The 16,130-nt window shown below is 39.1% G+C and overlaps 2 protein-coding genes across 2 annotated transcripts in view; one reads left to right on the forward strand and one right to left on the reverse strand.

Annotated features, from left to right (window-relative positions):
- Positions 1–3,545, forward strand: part of LOC104918090 (hypothetical protein) — a 10,317-nt gene extending 6,772 nt beyond the window's left edge. Inside the window, exons 4-6 of the mRNA XM_010729719.3 lie at positions 1,149–1,268; positions 1,663–1,753; positions 2,183–3,545. Coding sequence (XP_010728021.3) covers positions 1,149–1,268; positions 1,663–1,753; positions 2,183–2,381 — 410 coding nt within the window. The 3' untranslated portion in view covers positions 2,382–3,545. The remainder of the gene's footprint in view (positions 1–1,148; positions 1,269–1,662; positions 1,754–2,182) is intronic.
- A 6,157-nt stretch (positions 3,546–9,702) lies between these two features.
- aqp3a (aquaporin 3a) lies at positions 9,703–15,195 on the reverse strand. The gene is made up of 6 exons (XM_010729718.3): positions 15,006–15,195; positions 11,863–11,989; positions 11,483–11,620; positions 11,279–11,394; positions 10,943–11,160; positions 9,703–10,853 (listed from the first exon to the last, which is right to left on the reverse strand). The coding sequence occupies exons 1-6, from the start codon at positions 15,111–15,113 to the stop codon at positions 10,649–10,651; spliced, it is 912 nt and encodes a 303-aa protein (XP_010728020.3). The 5' UTR covers positions 15,114–15,195; the 3' UTR covers positions 9,703–10,648.
- Between the last annotated feature and the right edge of the window lie 935 nt (positions 15,196–16,130).

Raw genomic sequence — 16,130 nt, forward strand, 5'->3', positions numbered from 1 at the left:
TTATTACTGTTTTTGTTGTCCTGCTGCGTTCTAACCAAGGACTATTTAAAATGACTCCCTGGTGGTGCGTCATGGACCCTTTCTATCAAGAATGTTTCAAGAGCCTAAAACACCATATAGTAACTGTTTTGGATGATTGGCATTTAAATGAAATGTCATTCAGATTTTTTTATTTATCATGAATGTGCTACAAGTGATATATTAACACACTAATACAATTCAAGCCGCAGCCTGCATAAATCTATCAATAAATGCTGAATATTGATCACTGTTTTTCCAAAGTCAAAGGTGACGTCCTCAAATGTCTTGTTTTGTCCACAACCCAAAGATATTCAGTTTACTGTCATAGAGAAACTAGAAAATATTTACATTTAAAATCAGAGAATTTGGATATTCATGACAAAAATGACTTTTGAACGAGAAATCAGTTATCAGAATAATTGGCAATCCATTCAATACATGACATCTAATCAGTTAATTGTGTAATTGTTGTAACTTTTATCCGCAACAATGTGACATGGGATTGGTTTTTAGAGCAAATCCATTACATATAAACAAAAATGCATCAGGTCATTTATTTATATCTGCTAATATTAGATTATTAGAAAAATATTAACTTATTACTGTTTTGTTGTCCTGCTGCAGTTCTAACCAAGGACTATTTAAAATGACTCCCTGGTGGTGCGTTCATGGACCCTTTTCTATCAAGAATGTTTCAAGAGCCTAAAACACCATAGTAAAACTGTTTTGGATGATTGGCATTTAAATGAAATGTTCATTCAGATATTTTTTATTTATCATGAATGTGCTACAAGTGATATATTACACACTAATACATATTCAGCCGCAGCCTGCATATTATATTACAGCATGCCTGCTCTTATTCTGAGGATCTACTTTAGTTGAGTGCACTTTTCACCAATCAATATTTTCCTTTGGTGGAACGCAGCCAGCTCTTACTTGCAATATTGATTCATCTTGTTTTTCCATCAGTCCCGTCCTGCATGAACTGATTTTGTCCTTCCTGCTGAAGATGGACAAACATTTCTTGCTTTTCCCACAAATTAGCACGAGCAAAGGTTTTTTTTGGTCATTGCTACTAGTCGACTTGATCTCGATTTGTGTCTTTTTTTGTTCTCCGCTTCCAGTTGAAGATACAAAGGGTGTTGAGGTCACAGAAACATATCCTGAAATAGATGCAACTTTTTCATCCATGACCGCCAAACCCCCTGCTGATCCCACCATGGTTTTCTTCACTATGGACTACGGTAAGTTTGGTAGACTGAAGATCGAACGTATCCTCTGCGTGTCCAGTTTTATCCGTGGAAATGTTTAATTCGCACAATTGTGTGCAGTATGTAAGCTGACATGGTCCCTACCTTTTATAAATGCAGTTATTTTTCCACCACTAGGTGGAGTTGAATGAATGAGAAATGGAGCAAAGTTTATTGTGGGTGTGTTAAAGTGTTTGTAAAGGAGTTTCAGTGCAGGGTCGGCGTTTTGATGGAAACTCATTCATCATCATCAAGGAAAATATTATTTTCGTGAACAATCATTAACAAGAAAAATAGCTTAGCAAAGAAGTAAACATAACATAAAATGTGGGTTGTGTAACATGAATGATTTGTTGCTTGGTCTGTATGTATGTGTACATGTGTGTAGGGATGGGCTGGAAGATAACCATGCTGGTGCTAAGCTCTTTGGCTCTGGTCCTGGGGACTGTGATTCTTATCCTCAATGTTTACTCTAATAGGTGAGTGCTTGAACACAAACACACACACACGTTTAATTATATTGATTTACTTTCTTAAAGATAAGTGGATTAATTTATTACTTTACTCACATAACATAAATGATTAGCTTATCAATTAATCATCTATATGGTGAGCCAGAGTTCGACCGGTAACCGCTGAAGGAAGGACTTTCTCTTTATGTTTTATTTACTGTGGGACCTGACTTTGGGTCACATTTGAGCAAATTTTGACGTTTCAGAGTAACAAACAGAAGACAGACAAGAGCATTTTGAAAAGCCGTAATCTGCCGTGTGCAGCTCACCTGTCTTACAGGCAGATAATACCCTGTACCTTTCAGACCTACGTCCTGTTTCCACAGAGCTCCAGTACAAAGCAAAATGTTGTATGTCAACCAGCTTTGTTTGTTTTTTTCTGTTTTGCTGTGTCAGGAGAAAGAAGGTGGTGTGTGTTCTGAAGTCATACAGTCCGAGGCCAGAGGTGAGTGCACCTGGGTCCCCGGTGCCCAGCGAGAGAGCCCCGCTGACCGAGCACGCAATGCGCCTCCCCCACTCGTCCCCCACTTTACAACGAGGAGAAATCCTGATCGAGTGGAAGGACGGCACTGTCACTCCGCTGTACGAAGCCTGAAGGTTGCAACCGTGGTTGTGCAAGTAGGCATGGTTTCTTGGGAAAGGTGGTACTTGTTATCTAATGAATGTGTCTGAAGGGGAGTCTGTTGTGAAGAGAAAAAAATGTCGTTTCATCAAAACGATCCTAAGCAAACTGTTGATGGTGTACTCTAGATGTTTTTCATAAAATGGAAAGTTAGTGGATCAATATCAGACTGTTTCTCTGAGGCGTAGCCAGAGGAAGATCAAAGCTGTTCTGAAGTTGCCCGAATAGAAAGTTGAGTCTTCAAACATTAAGGTGCTGACTTGTGGTATTGGAGATTTGAGGGATTGCTTGTCTGATGAAAGGACTGTAAAATAAATGTGTAAGTGGTGAAGCATTGTTTGCAGAGAACCATTTCAGGGCTCAACAAAGAAACCGATCGCATAGGCCTTAGGTTTGATAAACACTTAGAAAAACTAACGTTTGTGTGGTCTGAACTCAAACTTCTTCTACCTTCATGCTGGACACTGTGACTGCCATGGGGTCAAGTGAGGTGTCCCTTTGTGCTTTATACATTTGTGTTGATCTGTCATTTAAGGACATATCAAGACATGTCTTTCTTCCTGATATTCACACCCTTAATATTAGGATTAATAAACTATTTTAGGAAGACATAATTACCGCCGTGTTGTTCTGCAAGAAACACTGCTCGCATAACATAATTCAGTATTATTTAGCTTGTATTTCACATTTCTCATAACTCTAGCGAGTGATAAAGACGTTTCAGAAGAAAATCTAGTTCCTAGTTTACATAGGAAATGTTAAGTGTATTTCAGTATTGCTGATTTTGTAATGCACTTTGCATTTATACTGACACTACGTAAACATCTATTAATTTGAATTGTTAATAAAGGGTGCTTAGAACTGACTTGAGCTAGACAGTACATTGTTAAACTCTGGGTCTTTCACCCATACCACGATCTTGATAAAGTTTCCTGAGTTGTCATGAAACTGTATGTGTTTAAACTTGTAGGATACTGTATGGTTGAAAGCTCCAGAACCAGCTCAAGAGGAGATTTTGTCAGATATCATTACCAGTAGACCACCTGATTGTAGTGAATGTATTATTTTTGTAACAAAAAAAAAAAGTGTTTCATTAACTGTGAACTAGCTAATAAAATGGAAAACATACAACTGACTTGCCTTTTTTATGACTCCATAGTGACATGATATGTAAAGTTTTGCTCCACATAACACCAGCAACCTCTGTCTTGTAGTTTAATAACATCCCGAGTGAGGCGGGAGAGGGAATGATTGCTGAAAAGACATTTTGTTGGATGCAGTGATCACAGATAAGTTGATGACGGCGGTGATAAGGGTTGCAGAGAAAAATGGCATTTCCCTGTGGCACGGAAACTTCCCAGCATGAGTCTGTTTACAACAAAAAAAAACAAAGACTGTTTTACTGTTTTTTGGGAGAGGCCTGGGTGTGTTGTCTCGCCTTTATTTCAGCAATAATGAGCAGATCTGTGTTTGGGCAAAACATTGCCAGAAGGAATAAACATACAGTATTCTAATATGAAAATTCTTTTGTCCGAGACAAACCGGTATTCCTTCCTCTGTTATGTGTGCTTTTAATGAACATTTTTGTATTTTTAATTTTTTCTAGAGAAAGTAACACCGCACCTAGAGCTGACACCCTGCCTCCCCTGCTGCTAGTGTTTATACTAATGAGAGGGCATAAGGGTTTAACGAACAACACACAGCACCCTAAAAATGACATGGTATCCCACACCCTTCCAAACCACATCCACATGCCTGACATAAAGAATGCAGGTTTTTTTTTTTTTTTTTCAGTTTTTTGGGCAAATGAATCATGTAGCTTAATCATCAGGACACAAGTTTTATCTTGCTTTAATTACATTTTATTTACTTTTTGTTACAGAGCTGAACTCCAGGATGTTGGAGGGTAAAGCACTGACATTCAGCTTTACTGTAATTTGGGTGTGTTTACATACACATTGGGTGAATAGTGTAGGAATCATAACCCTATAAATTGTCTTCCTGGGGCCAATATGAACCACACCCTCAAAGGTGAAAGCGTATGTAATGAGTATTGAAACAATAGAGGATGTCACTCTCCAAATACTGACAAGCTGCGCTGTATGTTCACGGACGTGCCTTCTTACAGGTGAGGCAAAAAGAAGGTGGGCGTGACACCTGTATGAATAATAATAGGGTGTGTGTGAGAGGACTGACTCAGCACTACCAATACTTGGCAGATCTATCCGGTTTCACAGTCTCCTTCCAGAGCGGATTATTCAGATAACTCCAGTGGTAAACCTTCTGATTAACAGTTTTTTATTAAGCTTCTGCTTGTTTCTGTCAAAGGTGGCAAATGTACACACATTATATACTATATACTATATTTCTGTTATATTGGCTTTGATGAAGTGGAACTCTCTAAACTCTAAATCCTGGCTGAATATTTAATAGAGACAGAGCACTATCAAAAGAAAAGCACTGTAAAAATCATGAAAAAACAATAAGAAGCAACAGATCTTAAGATGATGAGTGCATTTGGAGGAAAACACTTCTCCGTTGCCCAGTTTTGCACACACAAACTTTTCTTTCTCTTCCAGACTTCCCAAAATATCCCTGCTGTCTTTTTTTTTGTTTTGGGCCCTAAGACAAGAGCACGGTCACCACTGTATAGTTTTGCTGGAAGGACAGTGAGGCAGAGGGAGCCTGAACATTGTAAAAAGAAACCACAGTTATATCCTGCTCATCCCTAAGCCTCACTGTTATACCACATGAGACAGTTGCCAGATGAGGCAGAAGTCACTGCACTGCCACCAGATTGTGTTTTCTGTCTAAAGATAAGCCTGCGGGGGAAAAGTACAGATCCATTTGCATTGTGATGTGGTGTGGATGATATTTTAGATTTATTAGATTAGATTTTCTTTTTTTACATGACACTTGTGTGAAAGGGAAAAGACAAGAAGAAGAAACAACAATAAACAGTACCCTAGATTCATGCCAATATCTTGTGAGCATGTTTGTTGTTCTGTTTTTATCACAGAAATTGCATATGTATAAAAAAAACAACAACTGTTTCCTTTGTGAATGTCACAAAAACATATTTTCTAATTGTGTGTAACCACTACTGTCTACTAAAGATGTTTTTTTTCTTGACATTTGGCATGGCCTGTCGCAAGTGCTGCTACTTTTTGTGTAGTCAAAAAGTCCTCCAGAGAGGTTAGGTCACAACGAATATAAACATTCTCATATTAGCAATTTCATATATATTCAATACTCTGACACAGATTTTAGCACCCTTAACACAATATCCGTGGTTGCTGCACTTCTTTTCCTTGCTGAGTGGGATGTAGATGTGAAAAAGCTTCTTTTTTTTCCCTTTGGAAGTATGGAATGCAATGAATAAAACATTTTTAGAGACCCAATTACAACTAAAAGCAGTTGCGGAATGAATAACTCCTTTCCACATATGGAATCAAATGTCATTTTGCAGCATTGCTTTGGGTTGATGCCTCCCCAGTCTTATTCTGGCTGCAGTTGTTCAATGCATTCAAGGATGATGGCATTTGTCAGATAATAGTGACCGTTTACCAAATTTGGTAAAGATCTGATAGAATTTGTTGGATGGAAAGGTGAAAAAAAGTGTTTTGGATAGATAGTTTTTGGTTTCAAGGGATCCAGGAAAATTTATTTGATTCTCCACTGCACAGTCCAGAAGTTAAAAGCAAAAATGTCATGTGATTTATGATGGATAGTTGATAGTTGGCTACCATTCCAAAAAAGGGTTTTCCTGGCCCATTACCTCATCTTTCACCTAATATCACTACATTTCTGTTATACGTTTCTAAGAGACAAACACAGAAACAACATTCTTGGTGTGTTTGATATTATAATTATGCTAATAGGTTGTATTCACTCTTTTGTTGTGTGTGGAACATACAATAATTCAAAGCAATACCCTGAGCAGCTTGAGTATTTCACAATAAATCATCTCTGTACTGTTACTGTTGCTGATTGTTGGCCCGTGAAAATGTGTGTTAGTGCCGCTCTGCTGAATTTCCCAAGAATTATTTTAAGCAGGTAAGAATCTCCTTGAAATTTGGTGTAGTAAACCTGATGTAGCTGTGGCTTATTTGGATTCATTGTAGCTTTACAGTAAACTGCTGTTATCACACATGGCCTGCACATGGCACTAACCTTCCCTCTGGTGTTTTATACTATGTATAAGAAAACAGAGCATTCATGTCGCAGTCTGAACCAGACATACAGCTGTGTGAGATACATTTTATTGCTCTGTAAAACATTGGATGAAGGTTGTTTGAACTGCAGGGCATTTCAAGTCTAATGCAGAAATCTTTCTTTCTTTCTTCCTTCCTTTCTTTCTTTCTTTCTTTCTTTCTTTCTTTCTTTCTTTCTTTCTTTCTTTCTTTCTTTCTCTTTCTTTCACAGTTCACACAATGTTATATAAGTGTGCAGAATGCTGTTGTTCCCCACATATTCCTCAGCTTGTTTTTCCTGTGAACGTGTGTTATACAATGCTGAAATCTAGCCAAGCACAAATGCTTTGATGAGACTCTGGCATGGGCAACCTGGCCTAGGGGATATAAAGGAGATTTTACAGGTATACTCGGGATCAGATCCTGTAAAAAGGAATATACTTGGTATTTGAGATGCTATATTGAAGGTATAATACAGCGTTAGCCATGAAAGCATTCGTGGGATCTAGGTATGCCTCTTGCTTCCAGATGTAATGTTAGAAGCTTATGTGCCTAGCCTCTGTGATTAATATAAACTTTCACGTCTTTGTTTTTTCCTGTAAAGCTGAGGACCTGTTGAAACAAGCAGTGTTTGGTCTTGCCCTATTTTTTTTTCATGGCTAGTTACAACTGGTTGGCTTATCTTTGGCAACACCGGATATGATATTACGGACATTTATCCACCGCTAAGATCTATGCATTAGAAATAATCTGTATGTGCACATGCCACTGATAAATCCCAGGCTAGCTGCAACATTCAGAGCTGAGTCAATCCCATGGACTTAAAAATAATAATTCAAGAATATAAAGGGCAAATATTTACTGAAACAATATCTGACATAATAAATCAAAACTGGTCTAATGGTCGAATTCTATTGTAGCCTCAGGCAGCATACTGTACCTAGTAAGGCAGCTGGCTCAAGATAGAAAACACATGTCCACAGCCATAAGGTCTGCGGGTGCTGCTTAAATCAGCGCCTTAAAGGACCATACAGGGTGGTTTTGCATGTTTCAGTCCATTGACTGCAGAATGTGTTTACCTTATACTACTTCCATTCCAGTGTTTTTTCTGTTTTGGTTTTTGAAAGAATTTCCCTAAATCCAGGGAAGTTTTTTTTTTTCAGGTTCATTTCATTACAATTGTTTTCTGTTTTACCTTTCGGAAACTTGGAACTTTTATTTAATGATTAGGAACTGTTTTTGAATACTGTTGGTGCTGGTTTGCTCAAAGATACTGTGCCAACATACTCCATCAGAAATATCTGGCTTCGATTCCCTGGCAGCTTACATCATCATAAATGAAACGCTTTACTGCCGCTGCCTTTCAAATGTTTGACATTTTGGAAAATGTGCTTTTTTACTTTTTTTGGTACAAGTTGCATAAGAGAAGTTTCATACCGCTCTCATTACTGTGCATTATGGAGCTAGAGTCAGCATTCGAACATGAAGCCTGTAGACTACAGTTTGTCTCTTGTTCTCTATGGTGTAAAACTAGTACTCTGGCAGCCAGCCAGTTGTTATCAATCAAACACCATCACAATCACTGCAGCTGGCAGCTGAAATGAAAACGAGCAGTTCTGAATACATTTTTGATACAAAACCTTTTTTGTTACTTTTTTAAGCCACTTGAGGGCAGGGAAGATAAACTGTGAACACAACACTGACATATTATCAGCCTTAAAGTTGGTATTTATTTGAACTTGTCAACAGACAGCAGATGCAGAGCATCATTAGCACACGTTCAGAGAAAAATATCCACTGTCTTTAAGCTCTCTTTTAGCTCCATTTTTGATCTCCACCAGCTCCTGATGGAAATATTTTGCTCCATTAAACGCTCCATTATGTTCACTGGCTAGTTACCTTTGTGTGGCTGCCATTTGGGGCTGAGGGTACAGTGGATAGTCTGCCCACAACATTAAAACTGCATTTGATTATGTATATTTAACAACAATTCATTAACGTTTTTTGTGCCTTAACCTTAAGTAAACCTTTAACTTATGGACTATACAAATAAAGTTCAACCCATTTTACATTTATTGTTAAAGGCAAAAAGTCTTGAGTTACAGGATGCAAGTCAGATTGAATTTATCTGCAAGTCTCCATATCAGAACTGTATAAACCTGTCTGTTTTGATAACAGTGTAGCGTGAGTCTTTTGCGGGGACTTCTGGTAATCTCTTCCACACATGCAAGGTGACCTGCTAAGACCTGTTGGAAGTAATTGTACTGAACCGCTGAATCATATCGGCCTGCCAGAATCCAAAGTCTGCCACAGATTCTCCCTTTGTGTGAATTTATTCAAAACTTAAACAAGGAGTGGGTGTTAATCTGAGTAAAGAGCCAATATGTTTACATGTAACCATATTTTTTGGCAAGTAGGTAAGAGTTTCTATCAAAATAAAAGAACCAAGGCTGATTTGATTCATGCGCTGAAGGACGGTGGCCCAGTTCTGGTCTGTGGATACTGAGGTATGTTTGGAAATAAAGCGTAGCCTTGAAATAGCAGTGTAAAATACTGCTGTGCACTGCATAATGATGGAGCAGGTCTCATTTTGGGAACATAAAATCATTATTAAAGACCACAGCTGAGTGAATGAAGAGATCTATGTGTAGTTTTCTGCTTTGCTCTTAGCTTTGCACTGGCAGCTGGCACACTGGTACTGTGTATTTTTTTTTAAGGGCTGCTTTCACAGATGTTTTATCTCCGACTTTTATCTGATCTGGAATTTATAGTATATAAATGTTGTGTTGTATTTTTCACATTTTGCCTCCCTGACTTATTGTTCAGTCGTAGTTCCAAGTTCAGTGTCTGTAAAATCTAGATAACCCATGATTCATGTTCCTCTTTAAAAAAAAGAAATGAATTTGAAGCAAATTAGCACCCTTCTTGCCAATCCTACCTCATCTGACCCCGTGGTGTTCAGCACAAAAAGTGCACACATCTTTACAGAGAGGTGTAACCAGCACATCAAGTTGGATTGTGTTCTGTTCCTCAGAGAAACTAGAGGCATTTGTGACAAACAAGAATGGACGGTAACAAGAGAGTAACGTGATCCACATTCATGCAATGATAAAAAACAGAACTTTATTGTATCAGTACAAAAGCATTTCCCCTCAACCTACATACAAAGATCAGCAGGCACAACTCAACATAACAATTTTAGACAGTTTAATATAGTGCTGTACAAGAAATAAGATAATTGTCTGTCTGTTATCTGATATTCTCAGGCATGCAACTAGAGGGCTACAATAGCTTCTGATAAGATTTAGTTCACACAAAGGGTAAATGATCGAGTTTACTGGAGAAATATCACAATAATTGTCATTTTGTTTAAGGATTTCGGGGGAGGACTTTTACAGGGCAAAGAGAGTGGATATAAAAAGACAACAGCTTTAATATAGCTACGTTGAGATGGCAGTGGTGAAGTGAAGAATGTTGTGGCAAGCATCTGTCAGCTCTTAAAAACAGAGTCAGTGTTGATGTAGTTTATGTACAATATTCTTCTCAAGCAGATGTTCCCTGACAGATATTTGAACTTATAGGTTGAAGTTTGAAATGTCCCAATTTCCTGACAATTTCCCTGAATTTAGATATTAACAGTGAAAGGTTCTGGACTGACAAAATGCACAGGAATATGTCTGAATACATCTACAGTATATAAGTCTGTAAAACTATATTGAAAACTACACTGGTATAAAGCATACAATACTGTTCAAACTGGAGTATTACAGACACTAAGATCCAAATGTTCATCTTCATTAAAGAATTAATGTAATTCTGTGTTTCTGAAGTTGTGTTTCGCCCCTCTACACCTATACACAATCGTTCTTCTACAATATAATACAATCACATGATGTTGAAAGAGCGTGGCCTGTTTTCACAAACGCACAGCAATCCTGGGAGATAGCCTAACAGCTGTAGAAATGGTTTGGAAAAACTAGTTGTGGCTGGAGGGAAAAAATCTGGTGTGTGTGTGTCAGTATTTACAGAATGTGCATGTGTTCATGCTCAGTGCATTTCTTTGTTTTCTTTGTCTTTGGAGTTGTCATTGCTGGTGACATTGGTGAGTCCGACATTCTCCTCCTCTGTGCTCTTTCTATCGCGTGCTTCTCCCTCCACATGGAAACCAACCATCAGCTGGTAGATCATCACACCAATGATGGTGCCAAGGAATGGGGCAAAAACTGGAATCAGGAACCAGCCATTTCTAGCCCTGAGGAGTGACCGGAAAAAGAGTTTAACATGCAACGTTTTTATTTTGAGAGAGTTAGTGAGGAAAACGCTTAAAATCTCTGAACTTACGTGAAAACTTCACTGCCCCACCCAGCCATAGCAGTGAAAAGACGTGGTCCAAGGTCTCTAGCAGGGTTGACAGCATAACCAGAGTTAAAGCCCATAGACAATCCAATGACCAAAACCACAAATCCCACAGTGAAGGCCTCCAGTCCTTGGGGGATGGGATTGTTGTATGGATCCAAAATAGCCAGAATACAAACTATCAGTGCTGCTGTGCCAATGATCTGTTGGAGAGAGGTGCGTGTAAGAAGAAATCCCGAATTGGACACCAGAGTTGTATCATGATGTTTGTAAAATATAAATTCAGTGTACGATAGCAGTTTCCATATCTCAAAAGAGTACCTGATCAAAGAAGCCATTCACAAGGGTGAGATGTTCCCTAGGGTAGGTAGCAAAGATACCAGCGGTGGCATTTGGCCCAGTCATATTGTAACTTCCAGGTAAGTCCCACAAGGCATCTAAAGTGAAACAAGCAAAAAAAAAAAAAAATCTAAACATATATCTCTTCATACCAACATCATTTGGACATCTGGAGTCATTCCTTACCGTAGTACATGCCGAAAATGATCGCAGCACCGAAAAAGGCACCGATTGTCTGAAAGAGGAAGTACATGGGGAACTTTCTCCAGCGCTCTCTTCCAAGCAGACACAGGGCAAAGGTCACTGCAGGGTTCAGATGTCCACCTACAAATGTACATGTACACGTCAGTACACATCATGGAACATGAACAGACTGTAAATTATATGAATAAATAAAAAAAAGTAGAGAAAATGCTAAATAGAGACACTTAAAAATGCAGTTGTGCAAATTGAATTTGACTAGGAAATGTATCGCTAAGACATTTCTATTCCCATGCGCTCATAATAAAACTAAATAAGCCACTGGAAGTTGAACAATGTAATCTTTAATGACAGATTTAGCTTACCTGATACCTGACCACAGACCAGGATGCCTAATGTGGCAGCGAAGCCGAAGGCAAAGTTGACAGTCAGGAACATGCCATGGCTACCACCGCTCAACTTCAGCTGGGCCACAGCACCGCAGCCAAACATCTGGAGAAAGAAGAGAAAGGCAAGTTTACACTGAGTCCCACATGCTAGTATTAATAACATCATAATCGAGGGTTCGGTCAAAGTTGCTTGTTCTGCGTGATCTTTGCGGCACAGTTTTTTTGCACCACATATCAACTATATTTAGTATCTAAATACTGGATACCGTACATTTAGTGCATTGTCAAGGACAGTCAAGGTTAAGCCAAGGGTTGAAATGAGGTAAAGGGATCATTATCAGTGAAACCAGTAAAACAAGGACCCATTAATGAGCTGCAGTCTGAATTAAAGGAGCTCTATTGTGCTCACAATGGCACAGTATACTGTATGTACAGAAAGGTCACTGTGTTGACCTTGATTGTGGGAGAAATGTGGCTGCTACTGCCCATCTGATTTATCCGGGAAGGGAAAAAAAACTTCCAAAACTTGAGGGAAAATGAGATCATTGTTGTTTTTAGCTCTAGCAGCCCTTTTCCCAAACAGGTGCCATATTATTTATTCTCCATACTATGATGGTGACTGTGATTATGTGTCTGTCTGTGTGCATATCCCCATGTACTCTTTGTATGTGTTGGAGGGAAAGAAATACGTGTGGTCCATGCTTAGACTGCTGCTCTTTAAGAGCCCCCTGATGAGGATGCTTTTCAGTCAGCCCACAGGACTCAGATGTTGAGGTTAGCTTGGGGGAACCACACTCGGAGGGACTGGCGCCTGAGGGGAGTTCATCATCACTGTGCTCAGTCTAAACTCTTTTCCACCCCTGACAAAGCCAGCCATAACTGGAAAAATACTACATAAATCAGCCCCCCTGTTAGAATTGTGCTTAGCTGTTTTGTTTTCTATCTGCCCGATGTTATGCCACGACCTTTTTATTGTGTGATGTGACAATAAAAATCAAAAACTCAGGACTTTACTCTAAAGAGAGTTTTCTCTAAATGTCAGAGGCATCAGATTTCAAATGATGGACCATTAGCTTTGCGAGTGCCAACTTCCTCACTTAGATCACATTCCATCAGAAAGGTCTCATTTCCACATTTCCACTTCTGGAAGCAGTGAGTATTATTCTTAACTCTCAAGTGCTTATATCCAGCAGTCACTGTGTGCTCACTCTGTTGAAAAGTTCCAGTACCTTGCTATGTTTCTGTCATAATGTTGTGGTTAGTTAACAGCACCCCGCTGCTTTCTCGGGCCAGCCAATTGGCTGATTCAGCTGGTCGTGCATCCATGCAGCTACTCTAAGCTTTTAACACAGCTGGGGAGCTTATAAACCCCCCTCCATAGCTGTCTGCCTACTGAAACACACATTTGGCAATTGTTTAGGAGCTGAAGGCAAAGAATCTGCTGGCCTGGAACCGGTCTCTAAATCACAACCTGTATGATCTTTTCAATTTCAAGATGAAGAGCCTCATAGAAGTCTTCCCTACGGCTAGTCTCTTGCTTAAAAGCAGGAGACAGTGGTTTGAAGTGGAGAATGCAGTACATGTTTTGAGAGTGCAATGAGGGGTTAACAAAACAGTCACAGTGGAATGACCAGAGACAGTACCTGCCTGTAGGTCCCCTTTAAAGGACATCTTCAGACACCGTGACTGCCATGCAGAGACGTTCAAATTGACTACCTTTACATCAGCCTGTGGCGAGAAAGTTCTTTCACAGGTGACATTTTTTGTAGATGTCTTCATCGTGAACTACATGTCCTGTTTAATGATCCTCACAAGGGGTCAGGAGTTAGTGACACCATGCCAAGAATGCCAAAATCAATACTTGGGATAGAGATACACACACACACACCTATCTCTGCAGGTCATCCAATACTAGTAACTGATTGTCAATAAGCTTTAATTTGTCACTAGTAGAGGCTTATATCCGGAGAAAGACAAAGATAGTAAGAGAGTAGGAGAGTGACGTCTCTAATACCTGATAAAGGAAGTAAAATTATTTCAGCCATGTCTGCAATGTGGTGCCTATTGTCCGCCACTAACACTCCCAGTGCTACCATCGCCATGTGTCATTTATTGAACGACGGCACCACACCTTTCTGTGTATCAGTAGTCACAACATTGTCTGACTAACAACAACTATTACATATTTTCAGGCTGTTGAGTTTTCCCACCACATATTCGAATTGATATATTTTACTCGTCTAAGCTTCTGAAATTCTGAAGTTGAGAGTGAAATATGAATGATCTTTAGATTTAATTCCACTGACTTAATTCTCACTGACTGAGATTATGAATCAGAATGCAATGATCTCTTAAATTAAAGGTAGCACACCTCAGCGCCTTCGTAAAGTGGATTTGTTAATCACTTAGGAATGAATAAAATGACTCACTAAACTCAGCAAAGCCGCAGTGTGTATGTTAAACCATTACAGAAGCATTTAGGGTGCCGGCTAAGCTGGTTGCATTTAAAGTATTAATTGGAAAATGTGCCAATCTTTTGCTGTACGCTGTTTATTTTGTTTATCAGTGTAGATAGTCCAGATTCCGGACCTATTTTACTCATTTGCCTCGAAAACAAAACTTCTGCTGTTCATTTCATTTAGACTTATTTGTTAAGAGTTAGAATTTGGCATTAACATCTCAGGAACACACAGTGTAAAGTGATAATAGGATGTCATGAGGATTTGACTCCCAGATCCTTCAGGCAAACATTTCTCCGTCATTGTAAATATGGTTTTGTCCACAGTGCATGAACCTGCAGTCCTGAACAACCTGTTGCATACGTGTTTGTTCTGAGCTCAGTCTGTCAATGCAAGTAACACTTAAACTTTGAAGTCAGTGCATGGCTTTAAATAACACCCTGTTTCTGTTGCAATCATTCATCACTCTTGATAGAATACAATAGCTGTCATATAGAGAGTCATTGATCATATTGCAACATCAAAAGAAAATAGAAACATTGAATAGTGAAGGTACTTAGAGAAAAGAAAACACTCAAAGTGAGAGGGGACAGAGTTCACTTCAACATGACATGATGTGATATCACTCATACACACATACTTAAAAAAATAAAGACTTACCACAAGGATGAGGGTGCCAAGACACTCTGCCAGGGCCTGACGAAGAAGCAGGTTACGGATCTGGAAGAAGCGGGACAGTTTCTCCAAATACAACTTCTGCCTGCCCATGTTTTCTTTGCTGGAGGCTGAGGAGACTGTGAGAAGAGAGGCACAGTGGGTAGATTTTCCTGAGTGACTGTGAAGCTGGGAGGACCGGGCTCCTCTTATAGAGCAAAGATGGGCTTGGACTGGGCTGGTGCCAAGCCTAAGCTCGGCCCAACCCTCTGCACCACGCCCCTGTGCATGTCACAGTATGATTCACACTCACTGGTTTCTCACTGGTCCTTTCTCTCTCTCTCCCTCTCTCTCCCCTCTCACTTTACACACATACACACTTTACCATGCTATACCTGTGAACTCCTTCACTGACCTCATTTATTCTACCTGCAACCTGATGCTCCTGCGTACTCAGCACACACCTACCCAAGCATACAGTTTATCCAAATATAATTAAGCCGCCACCTTTGTTTACACAAATGTAAGTTTACACAAATGTAATAAATATGTTTAAAGAAAATGACAAAGGAGTTTACTGAAGATGCCTTGTTTCTCCCTCAAAGCCGACTTTAGAAAAGGCTGCTCAGTGTGATAGCAGTGTTTGACTGGATTTGGAGATTTGTATGTATCTTGATTATGCTGTACTGCTATTCTGAACACTGACAAACTTACAAAGGGTCACATTTCACTATAATCGTAGCTTTATGATTATAAATAAACTGTTTTGTTACCTGACCTGATCTGGAATTTGAGTCAGTGCCTAAAATCAATGAATGATACGTTTCCCCTTTCATTATTTCCTCTCTTTTCACACGTTTGCAGTCAGTACCTTTCTTAGATTACAACTACAACATCCTCTTTTCACTTGATGTAACCTCTATCTTCCCTAATACACAAACTTGATCCTAAATTTAACCCAAATATTGTATCTATATCAATCAGTGGAATAAGGTAGTCAACAGGCCCTAAGCCAAGCTATTATCATGGAATATAGCTAGTGTATATCATCTGTTTATTTAAAAATAGGTATTTATAGTTTATGTAGAATAAATATATGACCTTGTTACAGATTGATACAATTTTACAGAG

This window comes from Larimichthys crocea, chromosome III, assembly GCF_000972845.2.
Source record: "Larimichthys crocea isolate SSNF chromosome III, L_crocea_2.0, whole genome shotgun sequence".
NCBI lineage: Eukaryota > Metazoa > Chordata > Actinopteri > Sciaenidae > Larimichthys > Larimichthys crocea.